Source organism: Pieris brassicae, chromosome 4 (genome assembly GCF_905147105.1).
Source record: "Pieris brassicae chromosome 4, ilPieBrab1.1, whole genome shotgun sequence".
In the NCBI taxonomy this organism is placed as follows: domain Eukaryota; kingdom Metazoa; phylum Arthropoda; class Insecta; order Lepidoptera; family Pieridae; genus Pieris; species Pieris brassicae.
In genome coordinates this window covers 4303097-4328163 of record NC_059668.1, presented here as the reverse complement: position 1 = coordinate 4328163, position 25067 = coordinate 4303097, and the positions used below count along the sequence as shown (strand labels likewise).

Here is a 25067-nt window from a genome sequence, read left to right as displayed (position 1 = left end):
TAAATATAAATCTAAAGATTATTGTAGCAATGGACAATGGTTCTGTCATATATATGTCAATCGTCATGTCCATGTTCGAGGTTAAAAATAAAACATTTAGAAATAATAAAATAAGCCTAAAATGGTATTAAATATAAGAAGAATAATTTATAAATACGCTAAGTGCCTAATTATTACTGTTCTAACTATATTCTTTGCTCAGATATTAATATCGATAAACTACTTTCCTTCTATTCATGAAAATATTTTTTTACGAAAAAATAGCCACAATTCCCTTCATTTAAACAACTTAGCTGATGTTTCTGCAAGAAGAATAAACCCAGGTAATAGTGACGATGAAGATTTAGCTCCGAGGAACCATCAAAACAAAGCTGTGTTAAGAAAAGAAGAATTAGACTTTATTCCTGTATGTGAGGTAAAAAGCCGGGAAGCTATTTCAGCTATTCACCGAGCTAAATCTCAGTTTTGTAAGCAACTTATTGTAAATAAAACATGTCTTATTCAAAATGGTAACTTTTATCCACAAGAATTGAATAATGATTGCAAATTGAATGCCAAGATATTTGGACGACATATAGGTTGCTATTTGGATGAAAAAAAACTGAGATTGTTATCAAGTTTCTATGGTAACTATGCAAATCTCAACTCTCCACTGTACTGCTTAGACATATGTGTTCAAGCTGGCTTTCCCTATGCCGGTGTCCAATATGGGTGAGTGTTCATCAAGTACTCTTGAGTTGAATTAAATTTTACTTTCAATGCTATATTGTCCAGTCAGAAAAAATAAACTTGTTTTGTTATTGGTTAGTTAGTTGGTAATTTACCTGTTTAAAATGATTAAATATACATATGTATAGATGTGTTTATTCCAGGTTCTATTCAAGTTAATGAGACATCAAATTTTATAGAAAATATACTATAAACAAATGTCTTTTTAAATATTTTGTATTTTTATATTGTATTATTTGTAGAACGGAGTGTTTTTGTGGAGAGGAATCTCCTCCTGAAACTTCTAAAATACCTGATAAATCATGTGACATGAAATGTCCTGGGGATAATAACCAAGTCTGTGGTGGTTACTTTACTATGAATGTTTATGAAACTGGCCTGCATAGTAAGTATTACTTAACATTATTTCATACCATATACATATATAATTTTTAACATAAATTAATTCATGAGCGTTATTGTATTATAGTTCTAGCGACATAAACCAGAATCTCGGAAAAAAAATGATATAGCCCGCCTGTCGACTCAAACAGTCCATCAAATAACAATTTATTATAATACATATGTTATTTTACATTTATTTTATTCCGAATTATCAGTTGACGTTTGTGTCCCGCGCTACACAAACTTTCCCCCACTCCCTTGTTTAATGCTTAAGAAGTTTGCCGGTATCTGTACCAACATCGTCACCAATTTTTCGATTTTTAATAGTTTTGATTGATTCAATTCATATTAGTTTGGGTGATATATAGGTTTGAACACGAATTATTGGAAAAAATCATTATTATTAATGTTTAAACCTTGTTAAAATTTAATTTTTACATAGATACTTCATGAAAATTTTACTCCGCTTTGGGTTGGTGTAATAACAATTTTATTTCTCACACTTTTAACTAATAAAAACACTTTGTACATTGTTAAATATCTGTTCGTATTACGTTAATCTGCTAAATCCTTATTAAATAAATATTTATGGACATAAAAATAGACATAAATATATAAGAGGAAATGGCAATTTGTTGCTGTCATGGATCAAAAATGGCTTGATCGTATATTTTTAAATGCTTTTAAAGTTATGATAGTTGTCCGTTATTTACAATAAATTTTATTATACACCAAAATTCTAATAATTGTATGTTTGCTATTTACGTTAGTTTCAAGTGAAATTTAATTATTTACGTTGAAATAACATATAAATACGTAATTTTTTACTTTACATTTTTACAATATTAAATGAAATCTTTGGCTTAACATTTATTTACTTTGTTTCACGATGGCTCAAATTTTTTTTTCGAACTTGTGCATATAAACTTAAATTTTCACCAGGCTCTGGGAATTGGGATTTAGTAACGACAATTATTTTGAATTTTAAATTGTACAACTATGCCTATGTTTTATAGATATGGAATTATGGCAATTTAATTTTGAAATTTTTTACGAAGGCTTATTTTTTTTAATATTATGGCAATAGTTTTGACTTTAGACTTTTTTACAGAATTTATTCCACAGACTCCGGAAACAAAAAATCAAGATGGAAAATCAATAAGAATAGTATTTCTATTAACTTTAAATGGAAGAGCTCTGCGACAAGTATATCGATTAATAAATACCTTGTACAGAAAAAATCACTATTTTTATATTCATATTGACAAAGTAAGTAGTTAGTTAAAACTTGTACGGTTTTTTTCTATTAAATATTCTAACACAAATATCAGTCAGTTGTATAAGAAGCTCGATGTTTATTTTGGTAAAAGGACCTTACCAATCTTCGTATCTATCTTTTTCTAAAGTTTTCATTTTAAAAGGTATTTTATTTATTGTTTAATTAAAGTTTTTTAAATTATTTTTGTGATAATCTTACAGAGGCAAGACTACCTGCATCGCGAGCTATCATCGCTTGAAAAGCAGTTTCCGAATATAAGATTGGCTCCAGTTAGATTCTCAACAATTTGGGGTGGTGCTTCATTACTTAAGATGCTGCTAAATTGTATGAAGGATTTTATTGATTTGGGTTGGGAGTGGGATTATGTTATTAATTTAAGTGAAAGTGATTTTCCTATAAAATCTTTGGAAGAACTTGAAAACTTTTTATCAGCAAATAAAGGTCTGAACTTTGTCAAGTCCCATGGACGTGAAGTTCAAAGGTTTATTAAAAAACAAGGTCTCGATAAAACGTTTCTTGAGTGCGAAACACATATGTGGAGGATAGGTGAACGAAAACTACCACGCGGTATTACAATTGATGGTGGTAGTGACTGGGTGGCTTTATCCCCTGACTTTGTTTCATACATCATTGAAGGTAAACAAGATCTACTTAAAGGTTTGGAAATAATATTTGAACATACGCTTTTGCCAGCAGAATCATTTTTTCACACAGTTTTGAGAAATTCAAAGTTTTGTAACACATATGTGGATAATAATTTACACGTAACCAATTGGAAGCGAAAATTGGGATGTAAATGTCAATATAAACACGTGGTTGACTGGTGTGGATGTTCACCAAATGATTTTAGAACGGAGGATTGGGCCAAAATTCAAAATACTTTGAATAGGCAATTATTTTTCGCCCGGAAATTCGAGCCCATTATAAATCAAGAAATTATAACAAGAGTTGAACAATTTATAGGAGTTAATGATCATTATTTGATTAACAATTTAGAAGCCTATTGGCAAAGCATTTACGATACAAATGATTTAACTGCAAGTTCTGACGATACAATTTTGACACACGCCGGGAGTATTATTCGTCAGAATTCAAAAATCTTAGCTACAGAAGGTTGTGATATCAAATTAGGAGAAATATTAGAAATACATCTCTACAAGTATGCAGATGTATATAAAGGAAATTTAATTTTACACAAAGCAGTGCTTAATGGTTTAAATGTTGTTATTGAAACATGGTACAAGCCTAAACAACACTTAGAGTTGAACTTCAATAGTCCAATCGTAGATTACATAAAAACGTTTAGAGTAGGCTCCGACTATGACCAAAAAGAAATGATTTTTAGGAATTTTGGTGGTATTTTAGGTCCTTTCTCTGATCCAGTTTTATTATATCAATTCTCTTCACATAAGCAAAGTGGAAATCTAACAGTTTTATGGCTGGATCCTGCAGGAATGTTAGCTGATGTTAATATTATCAGCAGGGATGAAAATAACCTTACGAATTTCGTTAAACCTAATATTAGACATCCTCTTCTACCAGGATTATGGAAAGTGGGGCTATTTGAGCAAACAACTTTGGTAGCTGTAACAAAGTTTCTTATAACACCGTTAGAATATTTTTCCGGAAAAGAAGTATCACATCAAGAAGTTGGCTTGATTCATAGTGGTTCACAAAATTCGTATAGAAATTTAACAAATATCAAACCACTGAAATTCGTACCTGCTAAAGAAGAGTCACTTCTGATGGAGGAAGTTTCAAATTCCAATATTAAACGAATTGGTAATGATTTGCGCGAATGGATTGATATGTTAAATATCGAATTTTATAGCATTTTGGGATCGTGTATAAATGACTCTAAAAATACACAAGAGTCGGAGAAAGTCCTTTGTGGAAATTATCATTTTAATCCATGCACAGTGACGGAGTGGAGTTCTCTCTCCCCTGACCCTAAGGGCTCCGTCGGCAAATTAGATATACACACGGGCCGGTTAAAAAGAGTATGACAAAGGTATTTTCTTCATACTTTGATTTATGTGTTATAAAATGATTAGAACAGGTACCTATTGATAACCTTCTGCATGTCAGCAGCTGGCAGTATGGCAGCTTTAAATTATAACTATAAAGTCACAAAGTTCCCTATTTGGGTTAATATTCTTAGTCATTAAGACTAGTCATCTTTTTAAATATTGGGTATTTTCCTCTTGTTATCCTATTTCTGTGATTAACATCATTATGTAGATAGAGCGAGATATAAACATCCCAGAATAAATTTGACTTTTGGGCGCAATATTTTTATGTGTCACAGTATTAAATATCACTTTACTGATTACTTAACAATAATGTTATTCTATGATCTTGATATGATTATAGCTTACGAAATCTGAAGTTAACTGTTAAGGCGTGTCGATATTTTATTTTATTAAAATAATTGACCGCTTAAAAATATGACGAGGAACATGGTGTACAGATACCGGCAAACTTCTTGAGCATAAGGGAGTGGGGGAATGTTTGCGCATCTTACACAGCGCGGGACACAAATGTCAACTGATTTACTAATCACGCGATCGACACGTCACTCTCCCACCGAAGCGCACTAGGAGAGGATTTTTCAGGAGAGCTATGTTTTATCTCGACCCTTAAGTAATCAGAATCGATAACCAACGTGGTTATATAATAGCAAACTATGTTAATATCTTGTTCATGCTCAAAGACTGATCTTTATTAAGATGTAATAAATTATATATTATAGAACTTTGTACTTTCTTTTCGTCGTGAAAAACATAAATTATTAGGTATTGTTTTTAGACATAAATCACGCACCTAAGTTAATATAGGTACATAATATTTGATATACCCTGCAACATCTCGCCTATGGAGATATATCTTTATTATTATCGAACAAGTAACGGACATCGCGACAGTGCATTTTAAGTATTGGAATTCTGTTTTCTCGATGCTTGAAGTATATCCCAATTAAGAAGAAAGAAGAAAAAAAAGAAATAGAAACACTAATGATAAATGCGATAAAATATGCATACCCGAACCAATAAATGTGGTACGGAGAAGTAGTGCCAATAAGGGGTAACAAAATTCAGTAATTAAGAGACCTCACGCATATATCTACTTAAATAATACTACGAGGGATGCTTAAAATTTATGGTAATTTTTTTCTCTATTAGCTATTAGTTTTTGTTACTTAGAGTCGAATCTTAAATGAAGTTCCTAGCATAAAATAAGGTTTAAAATAATTGTTAATAACAGTAAGTTCTGTATATACTCTCCTTTGATTATACTCAGAGCAAGATGTCGGTTATCAAAAAAATATTAAGATTCATGTTCTTATTTGTGCAAACAGCGACTGTGAGGTCGTAACATCGAACCTTTTTTGGGTTGTAGCGCCACTGGATTATTATTATATTTTAATTTGTAAATCACAATCTCGTCTTGAGTGAGTACTCCTCAATATGTCAGAATTTTGAAACTTGATTTTAGTATGATTGATGTTCTAGAATACGGGCATATATCCATCCATCATCCATCACACCCTATTCTTGTGGGTGGGAAATTGAAGTTATTATGTATGTCATTATTGAAAAGTTAAGTGTGGAATAATATAGAGATTCATAATAACATATAATGTTGCTAATTATTTTCAGCTGGACTAGATAAGTTAAGCTCAGCTGCAAGATCAGAAATTTGACCAGAATTGAAGGTGTTAAAATTCCTTTGCTATTTTATTTTAAAATTTATATATATTAAATATATATTGACAGGGTTATTTGAAAGTTAAACAAGGTTACCACCTGAAACATTTTATTTAATCTAATTCTATCAAAATTACAGTTAAGGATTGACAAGGCTGTTAAATTTCAATTAAAAAAATATTTTCCAAAGTTTATACTAAAATTAAATTAATTTAAACATTCACATCAATCCTTTCCTGAATACCAATATTGTAAAGAGATCAGAATAAAAACATTGGGATAATAAGCTCTCAAATAACTGATATTTCAGAAACAATTTTTTTAAATATTACATTATTGATATTTAATAGAAAATTTAAACATGAATAATAAAAAACATCTATTATAGTGGCATTAATATTGACACTGTACAAAAGTAACAGGAGTTGCCTACCTAGCACAGAAAATAGTTGTATAGTAATAGACCAATGGCAAAGTGCTAGGGAAGAGTTCACACATTTTAAAAATTGTTATATTGCAATTACCCAAGGTAATTTTAAAGAATTTGGCAGTGACATTATGACTTAAAAGAATTGCCAAACACCAAGTACTGCATCTTTGATAGCTTCAATGTATTGTGCAGGGACCCAATATATCCAATAGCGAGAGGCTTCAGTAGGTCCTAGTTGAAGGCCCTACAAACAAAGAAATATTAGTATATTATTAAGTACACTTTTTGTATTATAATAATGCTTACCATAATGTGGTATTCTTCATGCTCTTTGATAGGTTCTGAAGTGATGCCTGAAAATTAAAATCATACTTATATGATGTTTTTGACATAATAGAGAGAAAGATTAAAGGCATAATTATCTTACTTTTAATAGATGTCATAGCAAGCTTTTCTGTTCTTTCCTTAGTGCCAATCCAAAGCTGGTCCTGTTCCGGTTTGAAAGTAAGTCTAACTTTCCCTCCATGCTTATTTAACATTCCACTTAAGGGTGTCGGTGGTAAAGGTTCCTGAAATAATACCACAATATTATATTATCAGTCCAAAGGGAACTTATTACTAAGAAAAGATCATGATAATGCAATAAATTGATTTAATGTATGATAACCTTTAAATTTCTAATACCAAAAACTCAACATTTAAGAAGGAACTAATACTACTTTACCTTAACACCTTTTAATCCAGCCATTACATCAGGGGGGATACCCTTGTCCAGCACTTTTTGATGAATTTTTTGCATACACAAAGGTTCTTTACTAGAGTGACTACTATTTTTCTCTTCTAAGATTTCCTAAGGAGAAAATTGATTTTCTGTAGTATGTAAGACCGATAATCTCATTTAACTACAAACTAGTTATTAATAAAAAAGGGAACAATTTCACTTTATTCATAAATGATGAAGTTTTTTTCTAATAACAACAATTTGTACCTTTGGTGCACTTTTTACTGCTAAAATGTCATCCATCTTTGAACCAACCAACATTACTTTGCCTCCTTTAACAACTCCTGCTTTTCGTAATGTCATATCATCTTTTGCCATTCCTTTAATAATTAATTTTTGAGCAGATTGTGGCACTGCACATATTCTTTCCAGATGTGCTTTTAGTTCTAATACTGTGGCATCAAATGCAAATGTAATGTCATGTTTGTTTTTATTAAAAATAACAGTAAATTCGATCTGTTCTGGTATATCGCATAGTTCTGTTTCTTGGGGTTTTTCTGAGGTGCAGGGTACGCTATCCACTGGTGCAATGGAGTTTAATTTATCACAATCAACACTGCTTTTATTTTCTATAGATGAGACCTTTGAAGCTCCATTTGATACAACTGAATTTGGATCTCGATTTTCTGCTGTATCTCCCTTTTCTGAAGCTAGTAAACAAAAAGGATGATTTAGCAAGATTCTAGAACAAAAGCCCCTTGTGTGATTTTAGATTTCTACCATAACTGGCGCTAAATTCGTGTAAATGAATGTCCTATACTTACCAATATAATCCATAACTGATTTCTATATAATTTTTCACTAAATTCTTGTGCGGTAACCAATAAATTAATGAATTTTATATGGAGTTATTTTGAAAAATAATTAAAAATATACCGACCGCGGACCAATAATATGACTGGTTGAAATTAGCACATAGTTCATACTTCAAAAAAAATTGACATCTGACAGCTATAATATAATATATAAAACAAAACACACTGGGCCAGGAATATTTTATAAATATTTCATATAATTTAGAAATATGTATCAAAAATAAACGTTTGTTATATTTTTGACCCAAAAGTGTATTTTTAAAACAAATAAATATCTCATATTTTTTTGTCTATGATTTACCCAGTTTCCATGGCAGCAACTTCAAATTTTTCATAAACATTAGTCAAAAGCCTTTCATAATAAAGTCTATTTTTTTAACAATTCTAATTATCTTATAATTAAATAAGCTATAGATACATCGAATTTGTAAAACTGTAATCCAAATAATAGATTAATTATTTACCATGAGTTTCAGTGCCGACGATCCGTTGGCCGGTATTTTAAGTGACGGAAGCGATGATAGTTTCTTTGATGAAGATATTTTAAGTAAAAAGAAACCTGATAAAAAGAAAGATATCATTAGTAGTATTGAAAAAAAGAATACATTATTCGACTTAGATGAACGGCAAAGAACTAAGCCATCTGATAATACCTATACAGCCAATAAGATAAAGGATAACGTAGAGTCACAAAAAACTTCATCAAAAATTGAAAATAAATCTGTATCTCCGGCTGCAATAAGGCGTTCATTTTCTAAAGAGGAAATTTATTTTACAAAAGAAAAACCTAATGCAACCTTACCGGATTACTTTCAATCTCCGATAAAACCAAATGTTTCAAAAAAAATTGATTTATTAGGTGATCTTATTGAAGAAAAAACTATACCTAAGCCATTAGAAAGGGGTAAGAGTTCACAATCTTTATTGGATGACATACTTGGAGGGGCTACTGTAAAAACACAGATATCAAGACCTGCTACATCAACGAAAAATCAAGATATTAATTTGGACTCGGTAATAGGAAAAAATGAATCTAAACAAACCTTAATTTCGAATATTGTTCCAACTTCATCAAAACAAGAGCTGAAACCAGATAACTCTAGAACGAGTAAACTGAAAAAGAAAAGTGACGATTGGCTAGGAATCTTTCAGGAATCGGAGGAATCCATTAAGGAAGATACCGATATGCCATCTTGGTTAACGGGAGGTAAAACAAAAAAACTTGAAAAAGAAACTAAATCTACTGAACCAGTCAAAGAAAGCATTGTAGAAACACATACTGAAACGAAAGAAATTAGTAACGTAGAAACACCACAACTTAAATTTTTAAACTTGGAGGTGAATGATGATTTGACATCAGAAGGATTTACGATGTGTTTGCAGCAGCAGGAAGCTCAGCTGCAGATTGCTCTTCAGTTAAAGGCGCAGGATGATAAATTAGCAGCAATGCAGAGTAAGTATTAAAGTTCATTTCAATTCAAATTTTGTAAAACAGGGTTAAGTTGGTATTTTTGATTTCGCTTCAATTTTTTTCTTATTTTACCTTTCCAGTGCGTCAGAAGGAAACACAAAAAGTGCAGCGTGAAACAACTATGGTTCATCATCAGCAGTTAGATGCCATGCTGCGTCGACAAGCTGAGCATCGCCGACAGATGCAAACTATTATTGCTTCCCATCAAGATAGGATTACGCAAAGGATTAAGGTTTAAAGGAAATATAAAAATACTTTAACACCGTTAGCTTTAACAGTTTGTTACAGCATAAAATGATTCTTGGCCAGCGATTCCTTGGTCAAACAACACTAGTTGCGCTTTTTTTTTCTAAAATATACATCAACTTATTGAATCATGAAAATAAAAGTTATTTGATTTCGGTTTGTGTTTTAATGCGTATAGGATGTACAGGTTGTTATAGAGTCGATTCCGGCCAAATTAAGAAACGTGCTGTAGTAAGGTACTGAATACTTACTTTCCCATAATGAATAATTAATTATTAGTGAAACAGACAGGATTTGCAGCTCGGCTAAATATTTACACAAAAATGATTACATACTTTTATGACTATAATTATTTCAGGCACTGTTAGTCAATAACGAAGACGTCGCGGTGGGTGTGGTTGACGGGGAAGTCGACCCGACTGAAATTAAAGAAAGCCCTTACACGAGAGAAAAGAAACAATTGCTTCAATTAGTTGAGTCACTGCAACAGAATCATGATAAAGAAATTGATTTAATGGAAACTTCCTATAGGTTTGTGTAAAGTTCTGACCAAAATATATAGATGGCTCAGCTAAGTTTGGTGTCTAAACAATTTTAATTATACATGATTTTTCCAAGGAAAAAACTATACGTGGTTTCGAAAAAGTTTACTAAACTTGTAAAATATTTTAAAAAGTTAGTAATATAAAGTAACTGTGTAGACTTATGATGTTAGGTTTTTACGGCTTATGTACGTCTTAAAAATATCAATAAAAGAGACACAAAATATGTTTCCCCACGGGACATGGTCAGTTTAAAAATTAATAGATAAATAGTAAAAATTTTATTATAGGCGCCAGTTAGATTTTTTGGAGGTATCTTTTAACCAAGCTGAAGAACGAATGAAAGATGAGACAGACAAGCTGGTGAAATTTTATACTGAAAAGATATCGTGGTTGGATGACCATCACCAATTGTACAAAAAAATGTCAGAAGAGAATTTAAACTCTATTATAGAACGGCATAAGGCCGAAAATGACGTACTAAGACAACAACACCTTGACAATATTAAAGTTTTACAGGAGCATCATGCATCTCTAATAGAGAATATCAAGTAAGAATACAGTATTTAATCAAATCATTTATTCCAATTAGATCACCTAAAATGGCAGTTTTGACAACAATTAGTAGAGTCATGTATTGACAACTATAGTAGTCAGCCCTTGTAACAAGTGGTTTGTTACAAAAGCTTTAGGCTTTCCGAGTTCGATGTCAGAAAAATACCTACAGCCTACGGCTATAATCATAATTTAAACAAATAATTTTTTCGGCCGCTAACGATATATACAACTTCTCGGCTTAGACTAGGACTCGGTCTACGACCCAGTTAGTGCTTAGATCAGTCTAGTATCCTCGATTTAGGTTGGACAAAGACAAGCACCTACCTTCTTCCCCATCATTGTTTAATTTGAGACTGTTAAAAATTAATTTCAAGTGTTAATGAATGATAAAGTGCAGTTTAGCTGTTGTATAATTACAATAGTCGTGGTCGGAGATTTAAAAGAAAATAATACCAAAAATTTTGATGAAGATTTAATATAATAATAATAAGACGTACTCATTACTTAAAATACTACAGAAACCAGTAGTAAGTTAATTTATGGTCGCAGAAAGTTATTGCCAGATCATTTTGTACCTACTATAACCGCAAATACCAGGCAAAGGAATTAATGAATTTATATCTGGAAATTCTAGACACGCAGTAAAACAGGAGCAAGTTCTCATTAAGGACTCAGCAGAATTTTCATTAGACTTACAAGGGCTGGTAGTAGATGTTAAAGATAATAATGAAAAATGTCAGCAGCTGTTCAGTAAAATGAGCGCGTTGATGAAAGAGACTCAAAGAGATTCTGAGGGAAGTCTGCAGATAAGAGAGAAACATATAACGGGTATTTTAATTATTTACAGAAAATTATCCAGTTTGAAAAGTTCATTTTTTGAAGTACTCACAAGTTCCCCAAACAAACAAATAAATTACTACCGATATATATGTACATATATATACTCGAATTGAAAAAAAATCTTATGCTGAATAGATCATTTATTGAGGAGGGCTTTAGCACCAATAATCAATAATAAATAATAATTGAATAAAAAAATGGGTGCAAAGTTCCATAGTTTTGTTTTACGATTGAGGTTCTGTTATGAAAACCATTATTCATAATAAACCTTCATTAAAAGTTTATCTTTAAATAATATTTTTCAGATATAATTGATCAGCTGAAAAAAGATCGAGAGGATTTTGAGAAGGAAAAAATGGAAAGTAAAGATATTGTGAAAATGCTTGAAAACCGACTCCGACAGATGACTACCGTAAGCGTCTTACGGTTTTACTTAAACACATTGACATTGAAGTCTCGATCTTGGCGACAGATCTCTTTACCTGCTTTCGTCGTAATATTTCGCTAAAGAGACCTCGCCATCGCTCACATGCATTTTTGGGTCTAATGGTATTCAGAAACGAGACTTTAACCAGTGGCAATACGTTAAACGTCCATCCTTAGATTTCTGTATCTGTTTCGTGATCGTAATTGTAATATACAAGGTGATCAGCCTTGTTGTTTTTTAGGTCTAAGTCATGGCGGTTTCCTCACGATGTTTTCCTTCATATCATTGATATGCAGTATTCTGCAGGGTCGGGGATAGGACATTAAGTTTATGGTTGGAACAAGTTCCGTCGATGACAACCTTCATACTCCAATGCGAGAAAGCTGGCAAATCCAAATGCATAATTTCTCAGGGTGGAAAACAACTAACTTGTACAGAGTTATCGCACAGCGCCTTCCCGTTGGACTCCATTGCCTCTACCCATCTATATGTAAGGAAAAAGCCGTACTGATAATCGCTAATGAGCTGGTGGCTCTCTAGATATCTCAGGAGGTGGCCGTTAATAATGGTTTTTAATTGGGCGATAGTTGGACGGATCAGAGCGATTGCCTGTTTTAGGGATCGGAAGTGTTAAAGCGGTCTTCCAGCACTTAGAGACTATACCAAGCGATCACAATTGGTGGGATGCCGACAAGCGCGCTTGAATTATAGATGTCCAAGGAAGATAATTCTTTGCGAATAGCACGTTGCCGGATTATAATTTCATTTCCCTTGGTCATCCAAAGTGGAGTTCGACGCACAGACAGCCTAGAATATGGGCTAATTTCTCACCATACCTGGCAATGTGCTATGACTTGGCCTTAGCGATTTTCCGTTTGAAGGACCTGTATGCTTTCTTACGTTGGCCGATACTCGCATCACAGGATGTCGCTGTTCTGCTCAGGCTTTTAAGCATTCTCGCTTATGAGGCAAAGGCGCCTTGCTTACATGCTACTATTATTTAAGATACATTAAGTTTATTTTATTATTATCTACAACACGACATCAAAAGAAGTGAAGGCCTCCTTCAAATTCTAGCACTTGTCTCTCACCTGGTGGGCGACTTTTAGACACTTAGTGCTAAGTATGACTTCCATCAAAAACGTATTGGATTTTAACATACGGAAGTCCTACTTAGCGTTAAGGCTCTGAGAGTGAGTGTGGTTTATTGAAAATAGATGATGGAAGAGGAGACAGCGTCTCTTCGCCAGAAAAAGATGGAGTTTGAATTCGAGAAAGCAACATTTAGTAAACAGACTGAATTCGCCAAAAATGTGCTTAAGAAACAAGACGAAGAGGTTAAGGTATGAAAAAAATACATTTTAATTTAATAAGCTTCTAGCAGGCAATTACAGAGCGGTATATTGTTCTAAAACCAGTGTAGCGATTTGATTCCCGCAATATTTTTTCTATTCATAAGAAAAATTTAAGGAGCATTTTTTAATCACGCAATACACAATAGTTTCTTTTAATACAAATTTAATTATACATTTTCGTAGATGGCAAAATGAAAATATTTGAACTTACAGATGTTAAAAGATGAAATACAGAAGGAATATCAAGAGAAGATATCGAGGTTAGACGAAGAGAGGGCTAAAATTATGAAGGAATCGGGATTGGTTGCCAAAGAAAAGGCCTCCATACAAAGTCTTAAATTGGAAATAGAGGTAGTTTAAATTTTTTGTATAATGAGAGAATATTGTTAATGATAAAATGTGTTCGTTAATTTAAGAACAAGCAAGTCTTATTTTAAACCCATTCAATAATATATAAAATTTCAGAAAACTAAAGCAGAGTTGGATGCGCGTCTACAAGAAGTAACTGAGGAGAGGTCAAAACTAAACGCCGATAAACAAGCTATATATATCGAAGAGCAGAGAATAACCGCCAAGTAAGTTTATTCCTTATTTAGGCAATGCCGCTCCATACTCAAATCAAAGAAAGACTTTTCTATTAATTTTCATAAATTCCTTTATTATATTTTATCATAAACATGTAAATTTCTTTTTCCATTAGAAGTCGTGATTTGGACCTCTTAGCGAAATCGGCTATCGAAAAACAATCGCAAGCCGATAAAAAACTATCGGAGGCCAACTTCATTCAGCAAAAATACGAAGATCGCATTCATAGGATTCAAGAACATGTTATCTCGTTAAATTTAAGAGAAAAACAAATAGCGAAGGAAAAAGTTGCTTTATCAAGGGAAAGATTGAGTTTGCACAATGAAAGGAAACAGTTGGATGAAAAGCAATGTTCTTTATGTCGTACGAATGTTCAGCCTCTACCCTTTCATACGGATTTTGGGATTTCGAGAGAATTTAGTCACATGAGTTTTGTTCCCAAAGATTTTTCTATGAATAGAGATTTTAATTTAAGCAGGGATTATGGTAACGATATTGAAACGGAAATGTCTAATTTTAATAATGAGGGTCGACAAGATGAGGATATCGCTGAGGGTGTCCAAGGGCAAGGATCGAATCGGTATAAGGTAAAAAATATTGTTGTATGGGGTTTGAATGAAACATTTTGTATCAACAACCTGTTACTTTTTTTTAAAGAAAATGCGCTTATAAATATAAACAATGTTTCGTCAACATTGATAAATGATGATTAGAAATGTACTTTTAGATTTTTCATGTATCGTAAAATTCTGTTTTTCGTTGTTATTTTACTGTATTAAAATCTTTTTGCGTGATTGTGTTGACACATTTTTTATATTAAAAGAATAAGATTAACAGATTGATCGGGAGAGTTTGACTATGGTTTTTAATTTATTTTTGCAAATAAATTATATTATTCAAACAGTTAATTACTTCCTAAAAATATATTTTACTTTTCAGAGTTACATGGATCCGAAGTTAATGATGCTTCGCTTGGATGTTCAAAAAGTGATTAATAATTTACAACAAAGTAAAAAGAATGAAGAGTTGATTGTTCATGATCAGGACAATGGATAATTTGATGAATCGACTTGTACTTGTAACTAAAATAATAATATTATAGTGATTTTTATATTATAAAATATCCCGTAAATCAGGTTGCCAAATTGACAGTTTCTAGAACGTTATCATATAAGAATTTGCATAAGTTTTAAAGATTTGTAATTTGTACCAACTCGTATGTCATATATACATAAGATTATTAATTATACTGCTCATGAAATAAACATTTTATAAATATTCATATTTTTACAATCGAAAAATATCTGTAATTTTTTGTAATGACTAAGGCGACCATTTGTAAGATTCGGAGTCAAGACAGTGCTAAGTGTGACTACAGTATGCGAAAAACGTATTAAAGTTGATGTGCGGGAGCTGTACGTTTTGCGGTTTATATTAAATGATTCATAAATGTTCAGAATAACTTTTTGGCTCACAGTTAGCAAAACATAGGTATGTACGCAAAATTTAACTACGACTGTGCTTTTCTAGAAAATATATCTTTCTAATTAGAGTTTTCTCACGTGATTAAGCGTTTTGAAAGTCAAATAAAAGATACATTATTTAAAATTCTTTTATTTCGATATATGGTTATTTTCATTACTTCACAAATGTTATCAAAATGTACAGAAATGCCTAGAAGCTATCTTACATATTAAAATACACGTCTAACACATTCTAGACTTGAATAAAATAAAATTTAGGAATACAATTCGAAATGGCTTCAATTATAAATAATTAAATATTTTATTTCACAATTAGAATTACTCTCTGCTTAAGAGTTATTTGCACCAATGTCTACCACAGTCTTGAATTAAAATGATGTAATAAACTTTATGGACGGCTTGGCCTTGTATCTCCAGATCTAATACTATAAAAATAATTTTCCTTAACAACTAAAGCACTAACAAAGCATTTCTATGAGATGTTATCGGTACGCTATTGCATAAACCTAAATGCTATACAATATTTACATGTTTGATATTTCATATTGTGGCACTTATTAACGCCTTTTTAATTGGAAATTAAGTAGCGATTGAATCACACAAATTAAGCTGATTAACGATTGGGGAGCTAAAATAAAATAAAAGATTTATATAAAGAATTACATTTATAACAAATATAATTTATTTAAAAATCATGAATTACTACCGAAAGTCATAAAACGATAAGGAAATTATAATATTTATATTTCATTATAGTACTCTTATATCACAGTAATAATAAGTATAAATATTTATTAAAATTTACACATAACATTACAGCTCTATTTTAGTAGTTTTAACGATTCATACAAATAAACTACGACAGTTACGAAAATATTTCATTGAAATTATGAATGGTTTGATAAGTATTGAAATTTCTTCATAAAATAAATGTTTTGTAGCGCGACGCGCTGCGTTGCGTTTCAATAAAGCAGCAAAAGGATGCATTGTTCTAAGCCATAGGATAAACTCCAAGATCGAAAAAGGCGTCAGGTGGCCAATGAAACCTTAGTATGTTGAAAACGAATAACAATACACATATATAATATACTATATATAGTAGCGTGGTTGTCGGTTGAACATAATTGTATGTGTATTGTTTACAAAAATCGACACCTCGACTCCAACAAGAATACCAATAACAAATAATAATTTATTGAAATATTACACATTCTCTATTTAATTGTGATAGCTTATAGTGTCAATATTGACTCTTATAGGAAACTTAGCGTTTACAAGAAACATTTTGAAACAGGTACACTCCCATAGTATTGTTATTCGTAGCCGGGTTTAGTATAATTAAACCGTGTTAATAATGCACTTCTGACTCAATTCAAATATTAAAATAAATAACGCAATCATATGTAGGCACGTCTCTAACGACGTCAGCGATGACTATGCATCATGAAAATGGTTTGAAATGAAAAATTAAGATCATAATTAAAAATAAAATTCTCACTTAACAAAAATAATGAATGTCTCAATACAATATTTTAATCTAATTAATTTTATCAAGGACGTTGAACTGTCCTTTGCTATGTTACTTATGTTGTTTGAAATCTAAGGAAGATACTGGAAGATTTATTGGCGTTATGATTTAAAATCTGGTTTCTGACACTTGACTTCGAGGAGTTGTGGATAATTTTCTACTATTGATAGCAGGATACCGTCAATGTAGTCGCGTAGTTGTACGTTCACGTCTTGTTGCTCTTTCAAAGCCTTTTGCAACTGAAAAAAAAAACCAATACGTCACATGTTCATATTGCTTTGAATTCGTGCTTCTTTTGGGAAAATAGGGTGATCATGCGATAGTATTAAAAGGAACACAAATATTACGAATAACTTCTTTATTAGCTTAAAAACCAATCACCCTCACACATTCACGATCAAATCTAATTTTATTTATTAACATGTATTACTGAAGAAACTTGAACTACCTACCCGTTTATTGTTAGCCAAAGAAATCTATTATTAAGTTATTAATACAGATCGGTATTTTACAGGGCATGCTTGTTATGGCGACGCATATCAATAGCAGAAATAACAAATGTCTAATTCTTATAAAGAAGTAACTAAATAATTTATTTCGAAGTTTCCTAAGGAAACATTGACGGTAATGTACGTCAAATTAGATTTAGTCACTCTTTAGGCATTGGTTTTTTACTCAAACCCACTTTAGATATCTATTAAATTACTGACCGAGGAGTTCGAATTAAAACCAATATTGCGATACATTTTGGAATATATACACGATTCTTTATATTCAATTTATAATTATGAGTTGTCAGGTTTGGTGGACTAGATTCTTTGTCTCTTATGTTATCTGTGGATTCCTTAACTTTTAATCTATGATAAATTTTAAGAATGTCTTCCATGACTCCCTCGTCATTATAACAGTTATTTTAAAATACTCAATTAACCAAAATTTACGTCATCCATTTTATTTTTCATTTTGGAGCTTATGTATTAACATCAATAAGTTACTGAGTTATTTTACAAACTATAGCAAGTTTTAGCCAGATTTTAAGGTTACTTCGCACTTTTATTTAACTCTCATAACTTGATAGACATTTGACAGATGTCAGAGTTTGCACTTGAACTTGCCTCTGTGATGAGATTTAGGCCTGTATTCGAGAATGTCATCTTTATTTTCTTTAAATGAAGGATGACATATAGTGACTTGTTGACTAATTGAAATACGGGCATAAGTGTTAGTGAATGATCGTTAGAAATCATGCAAAGTATGATACGTGCAGTTAGTGAAGATAGCGTACCTTTTCCAACTCTATGCTGTCAGACTGTTCGCTACCAACGAGCTGGAAAAACGCATATACGTCAATATTAAGTCCAGCTAAAAGCGAAGCGTGATTGGCTTAGAGTTGTCTGAGCGGTTTTGTAGAAAGACGACAAATACTCTATTAATATCCCTTTATTCATAAAAAATATATCAGTCTAATTGCGCTGTTTTAACAGGCACGTATCTGTCTCTTTTTATCACAGCGTAAACACAATTTGATAGAAAGAGATGAAACATTTAGATGTTATGAGTGCAATTGGATTGATTTAGTTTTTATAAATTTAAGGGTTATCTCGGCTTTGTAAATATATTTTAAATATTATATAATTATACATTTTTTTATTTCAAATTCAAAAAAACAACTTTATTTCGGAAGTCGTCGAGTCGTCTATAAACATGTTTTAATAAAAAAAAAACTTGGTAAAAGGTTATTATGATGACTTTTGATCCAGAAAATATGTGAAAATAGCGTAAAAAGAAGTATTTATATATGAAAATCAAATACATTTTTTCATAATTAGCCTTTTAATAATAGTCTTGATTTTCACACATAAAATCCGATGTTTTATAATGCTGTAAAAATGTATGAAAAGTGATGAACATTTTAATCCAGAATGAGCTTACCTTTGATTAGGTGAATCTTTCATCGACTTTTTAACTTAAACGATATTTTGTTCAGTAAAATATGATATTAAAATGTCGATCAATATTGGGATTCATAACTCCAAATAATCTGATTTTCAGTGCATTGAAGTGCAAAAAAGCAAAGCATTTCTATGTAAAGTGAACGAAGTTTTAGATAGCCAATAATACTGGAAATTTTAATTATTTAAATTAAATCTGACGTAAATTATTTAATAATGAATTGTACTTTTAAAAATATACATGTCAACAATTCTATAATGAATTTTACATTTTGTCAAAGCTTATTTTGTGAAAGTCCAGTCGCGAAATTTGGTAAAAATTCCATACAAACACAACTTTTACTACCACATTACCGAACAAGAATAAGTCATTACGTACATTACACAATATAGGAATTAATAATTATAGTTTGAATTAAGAAGGTAAAATTAAAGTTTTAAAGTCATTGTAATAAAAACAATTAAAATTAAAAATTGAATTAAAATTGGCTATCTAAATCTTGTCCAAAATTATAAAAAGACGGTTTACCTCATGGTCACTCATTTGCGAGAGTTCGTGTGCCAATGAGTTGGTAGCGACGAGAGGGCCGCTCACTCCATCTAACAGACTGCGACCCTCTTCAACGCCTCGAGTTAGAATCTGCGCCTGGAGTTCCTCTTGGGCTTCTGTGAGAGCTGAAATGTATGGAAAATTAAAATTTAACAGTTCTCCTTAAATTTTATGTCCCATAATCAATGCATGGAAAAAAATTCAAGATTTTAATTTGTATGATAAATATCAGTCCATATGTTAAATTTTGTATATATATAGGTAACCAAGTTCACTTATGAACGTCAACAGAGAAGATGTTAAATTCTAAATTTACATTTACTACCAGTTTACAAATACGATAACTTCCATAATATTGTAAATACATACATTTATTCTGGGTGCGTAGCAGCGTGAGTTCCTGCTGCAGCTCATCCACCCGGGGGTCTGGAGGTGGGGGAGGAGCTGCCTTGAGCGCTCGAAGTTCCTGCTGAGCTGCGGCGAGTAGCGCTCTCGTCGCTTCAGTGGCTTCTCTTTCACGTCTCTCGGTGTCTCTGGCGCTACTCATCTGAGCAGCCAGTTCGCTCGCTGTGTCTTGAGCTTCGCGTGCGCTACGCGAGCTTATTTCAGCGTTCGCCCGTAGAGTTTCGGCAACGCCACGGAGTCTACCAACCTGAAATATTATAATTTCAGCAAAAAAGACGAGGGAGCGATTTTTTATGGTTTTATTTGTATACGTAAACAAATAGATTGAACTAAAGTATATATCAATATAATAAGAATATAGTAGTATGAGAATTAAATGTAGTTTCCCTTAAAATAGGGATAGGTTAGAAAGACAAAAGACAAATAAGTTTTCACTGCAAAGCAATTTCAAGCACTCTCCAACCCTTATAAAGTTTAACGTATAACTTTACAGTTCCCAGGCGAGATTCCTACTTGAAATAAGAAGTAGAATAAATTTCATAAAAAAACTTTGAGGAAGAGGTGTTGAATAAACAAATGATAATTATTGTAAATATATAAAAAATTGTGTTATGTGTTAAATCCACATTAAGTTTGTTTATATACTATTTTTAAAGTTATGTAGGCTTACCTCTTGTTTAAGATCAGAAGCCTCTGCTTCAGCAGCGGAGAGTCGATCATTAAGTGCAGACAGCTGAGCGTCCCGGTCACGCTCGACTCTAGCTATCGCATCTCTGCATCGTTTCTGTTCCTCTGCAATACGCTCCTCGCATCGGCATTCGATCTGAAATCATGGTCATCAAGGTCACTGAAGGTCATCGCTGTTAAACCGGTTCTAATAGGGTTGTTGGGCAATGTTTTGCATAGTCCTTTTTAAATCTCGACTGTTTGAAGTAGATTCAAATCGTATCCATTTCTATTTATATCTATGTTAATAATTTATGCAGTTTTCAAATGGACAGCTATTGCAAGCTACTATGTAAATCTATTTATATCTATGTTAATAATTTATGCAGTTTTCAAATGGACAGCTATTGCAAGCTACTATGTAAATGTTTTTGATTTAATTTCTAAGCAAATTGTTTCTCATATAATGCAATCTAATAAAGCCACTGACGCAAAGTATTGAATGAGTGACGTGTGTACGTGACGTTTTCATTTATTTTTATTGATGTTTCACGTTGCTCGATTCGACAAATAAAGAATAATGCAGACACTTTCTAAATAACTCTAAATTATTTATCATAACGCTGTTATGATTACTAATAGTACTACGTTATAATTTTTCTTTGGAAATAATAAATTCAAATAATTCGGTTCGTTAAATTTATAATTTTATCGTGTTCTACCAAGAGCTGGTGCTTTTCAGAAGCTTATATACTATACTATACCTTAGAAGTTGTACGATTAAGAATAAAGTAGTTATATATATTCTATATACCTCGCGTATCTGTTCATCGAGCATGTGAACTCTGGCTTGAAGTACGGCGTTGTCGGCCTTTGCTCTGGCGTACCTTTCGTCTGACGTGCTTTGAGTATCTGCGAGTGACGTCACCTGCTGCTGAAGAAGTTGTACCTATAAACAAAAATTTTCAAGATATTCCTAAATGTTTGTTATGTAACATTTCTATAATTACATATATATATTTTCATAACATAACGTGCCTCAGTGTCACGTGTATAAAGTATTATATGTTCAATCAAGCTAACATGAATGTAAAAGTACCTCGACACTATTGGTCCCTGTTGGGGTTTGTGGTTCAGTTCCCCCTTCTACAGGCAACTTCAGGAAATGCGAAATTATTGCGATTATCAGTTTAGGTAATCAGTCAAGACCGTGATATTTTCGTAAACAAAACTACAAGGTCGTGACGGTTTTAGTATGTTATATAATTCTACAGAATACATTACAATCTATAAAATCGAACAAACTTTCGATTCGTATTTAGCATGGAAAATATTTACAATCTGGACAATGGTAATAAGGGTTTTAATAAGTAAGGCTTGGGGTTATTACATCGCATACAGAAAAAAAAGATTTATAATAAAAACTAACGATTAGATTACGTCGCATTGCATACAGATACTAAAAAAAAGATTTAGCTAAAATAATTTCGCTGATTAATTTTATCCTTGAATTTAGTTGTTTTAACAACTATAAGTTGAGTTGAGATATTGAGTAAATAACTATAAGTTTTAGCTAACATCAAATATTGATTATTGTAATGAATTTGGGTCCGGCAATTACAATAAAAACTGTTTGTTAACCATATGTTTGAATGAGATATTGAAGCTTAAAACCGATTGATTGTAGATCCTGACTTTGATAAAGAACAAGAATATTTCTGTTATTAGATATTACAACGTAAGGCTCATTTATGGGAATAAACAAAAATTATATTACTTAAAAAAACAAAACTATAGAAAGTATAGTCAGGTCTATACTAGTTACTTCTAGTATTGATATAGCAAAGCAGTTCTACTATGTGACTAATGTCGTATGAGTTAAGCGATGACAAACAGGAAGGAATCCATTTAGATTTGCTGAAGAACAGTGAATGACCGACACAGTGAGTGTAACGTAATACCCTACTAAAATAGTATTGTAATTCGTAAACCGAAGCCAATAGGTAATGTCAAAATACCAATTTTTGTTTTTTATTCAAAGTGTCTTTTTACTCAAAATGTAAGACAGAGAGGAGTCAACTGTCATCCTGATCCCGCAGGCCGTAATGGCGCGAAACTTCAGATCAGTTTGGAGAGATTTACAATTCGACACGTTTACATTTACTTTGATTATAAGTTTTTCTTTAATGACTAAATTGCTGAAAATTATAAACCGCGTGACAACTTGGTTTGCCTTTTTCTATAAAGTAATAACAATATGCTATTTGAATTACACATGTAAATATTGGTAGTCAATTTAATAAGATAAAAACTTTTCTCTTAGTGTTAAAATTTATTTCAATCAAACGTTGACCACATCGCAAAATGTTATTCTGTGAAAGTGAACTGTATCACATACTTGTACAAAAAAGCCGGCAATTACTCGGATCGTTACTTTCACGAGGTTATCTTAGTCTCAATGGTTCTTAGCTGTTTGCAATCATTTCAATTGAAATTAGACAATAGCTAAAAATTTCGGGTCGAAATTAGTTTATTTAAGATAAACTATAGATTAAAAATATGGTACTTAGGGCTTTTCGTTGACACTACTTTACAAACTGACATAAGTTGGTCAAGGTTTTTAGAATAGACCAGTTAAGCATTTTTAAAGTGTTTATCGATATTGCAGTAGCAGCACAAATTCTATTTTCATGTTTTTTACACATTCTATTTCCTACTTTAAGTCTAGTACTCAACTAGGTTTATATCCATAGATTTCATTCTTAATATTAACAACATGGTATGAACAACCGAAAACACAAATATTTTTAAATTGCCGAATTCATGAATCCTAGGGATCCAAATGTATCATTAATAAAAATGTTTTTTGTCATTCTCTCTCCAATCGTAATAGTATCATTTTAACACTGATTAATTTAAAAACATTTCTTGGTGTTGTCAGAGAGTCGCTTCGACCTCATCGTAACTTCACGGTCTACGGATCTCGAATTAATTTAAAAACTAATTTCCGTTCATGATTTCAGTTTTGTTTGAGTAAATTATAAACTTGACCATCTTCAAGTTAAAACCGAGTTATATAGCTTTAATACTATATATTTTTTATTTTCCTTATGGCCACCATAGATAAGATTTATGATTTATGACTTGCTATGAAGTTATCAATACTTCGATCTTAATTAAACACAATATATTTTGTTTAAAATTACTGAATTAAACTAAGCTTATAGTATAGTAACCAAAAATTCTTCTTCTTACGTAGACTTATTTGAGCATTGAACCGAATAACTTTAATGTCATTTTAACGATTTTTATTTAATGTTTACTTCACAAACCTAGTGCCATCTGGCTTCATGAATTTTAATTAACTAAAATAACATTCCACAAAACAATGATTGAACTCACGCGAACTATGGCGTGTTGACAATTGACATCATGTTGGCGTTAGATTTAAATAATCCCAAGTGTATTTTTTATATCACCCATTATTTAATTATGAACTGTGTACCAACTACCTTGAAATTCGAGCTTATAAAATATATCATGATTTTATAGCACCGTATATTTATAGATATATAATGATTATCTGAATAACGCAACTTATTCAATGGATTATATTATGATTAAGTCACAAGACGAGAAACTCTAATCTACCCGGCATCAGAAAAAGCAAACAAGAGAAAGTGAAATCAATTTCAGATTTCGCATAATCGCTTTTAAATATAGAATTTATCTTTAATAACCTGACAGACTCGTAATACAAATATTAAGTTCTATATTATCGCTATCTTACTTTAATTATAATATAGCGATAACCTTAAAGTAAGGTCTAGAGTATTGCTAGGTCATACAAATAAAGATAAAGCAAACTTAATATATAGTTGTTCGGGTATTTACTTACATTAGAGATATTATTGTTGAAACATATAATAATTAAATCACGTTATTCCCTATACTATAGAACTTGAACAATAACGTGATACAATAATAAAACTTATGAAATTATGTTAGATTCTTTAAGCTATTATTTTTTTAAAATAATAAAGCTCTGGTCAGCAAGTCACCAATAATTTTTTTTTTATTAACATGTGGGATATTTTATCTATGCTCTTAAAGATTTTATGAAAACAGGTCCCGAGCACAGGCGCTATCCTGTAATACTTTATGAGTAATTTCTCAATTGTTTCAAAAGTTAAACATGATTGTTATCGTTCAGTACAATCAATGGGTACTCGACTGAATGCTTGAGCTCGTGACTTCCCGGAGCCAACATTTTCTTCCAACTTGTCTAACAACTTTCCACCGTTTGTTAACTTTACATAATAGATACATGGAT

General features: G+C 31.6%; 4 protein-coding genes across 10 annotated transcripts in view; 2 read left to right on the top strand and 2 right to left on the bottom strand.

The window, feature by feature from the left end:
- The first annotated feature begins 22 nt into the window (after positions 1 to 22).
- On the top strand, positions 23 to 5333 carry LOC123707955 (xylosyltransferase oxt). 2 transcript variants are annotated; one of them, XM_045658299.1, is made up of 5 exons: positions 23 to 711; positions 972 to 1114; positions 2225 to 2382; positions 2593 to 4403; positions 4863 to 5330. In XM_045658299.1, the coding sequence occupies exons 1-4, from the start codon at positions 122 to 124 to the stop codon at positions 4396 to 4398; spliced, it is 2697 nt and encodes an 898-aa protein (XP_045514255.1). In that variant the 5' UTR covers positions 23 to 121; the 3' UTR covers positions 4399 to 4403; positions 4863 to 5330. The 2 variants fall into 2 exon arrangements, with proteins under 2 accessions (XP_045514255.1, XP_045514254.1); XM_045658298.1 differs by having other exon boundaries at positions 2593 to 5333.
- Positions 5334 to 6207: 874 nt separating this feature from the next.
- On the bottom strand, positions 6208 to 8227 carry LOC123708951 (ubiquitin domain-containing protein UBFD1-like). Its single transcript, XM_045659991.1, has 6 exons — positions 8075 to 8227; positions 7518 to 7960; positions 7254 to 7379; positions 6957 to 7098; positions 6836 to 6882; positions 6208 to 6773 (listed from the first exon to the last, which is right to left on the bottom strand). Exons 1-6 carry the CDS (start codon positions 8085 to 8087, stop codon positions 6663 to 6665), a joined length of 882 nt encoding a protein of 293 aa, XP_045515947.1. The 5' UTR covers positions 8088 to 8227; the 3' UTR covers positions 6208 to 6662.
- A 258-nt stretch (positions 8228 to 8485) lies between these two features.
- On the top strand, positions 8486 to 15750 carry LOC123707952 (fas-binding factor 1 homolog). Its single transcript, XM_045658290.1, has 11 exons — positions 8486 to 9578; positions 9677 to 9828; positions 10201 to 10373; positions 10675 to 10935; positions 11577 to 11770; positions 12088 to 12194; positions 13427 to 13552; positions 13778 to 13915; positions 14030 to 14139; positions 14265 to 14736; positions 15089 to 15750. Exons 1-11 carry the CDS (start codon positions 8591 to 8593, stop codon positions 15203 to 15205), a joined length of 2838 nt encoding a protein of 945 aa, XP_045514246.1. The 5' UTR covers positions 8486 to 8590; the 3' UTR covers positions 15206 to 15750.
- A 3-nt stretch (positions 15751 to 15753) lies between these two features.
- Positions 15754 to 25067, bottom strand: part of LOC123707953 (rab11 family-interacting protein 4) — a 56936-nt gene continuing 47622 nt past the window's right edge. For 4 of the 6 annotated variants that reach the window (XM_045658295.1, XM_045658292.1, XM_045658291.1 and 1 more), the window contains 6 exons: positions 21549 to 21683; positions 20739 to 20891; positions 20033 to 20315; positions 19643 to 19788; positions 18447 to 18488; positions 15754 to 17400 (listed from right to left, as the gene is read on the bottom strand). In XM_045658295.1, the coding sequence (XP_045514251.1) occupies positions 17263 to 17400; positions 18447 to 18488; positions 19643 to 19788; positions 20033 to 20315; positions 20739 to 20891; positions 21549 to 21683 (897 nt within the window). In that variant the 3' untranslated portion in view covers positions 15754 to 17262. The remainder of the gene's footprint in view (positions 17401 to 18446; positions 18489 to 19642; positions 19789 to 20032; positions 20316 to 20738; positions 20892 to 21548; positions 21684 to 25067) is intronic. The other 2 variants (XM_045658293.1, XM_045658296.1) reach the window with 1 other exon arrangement.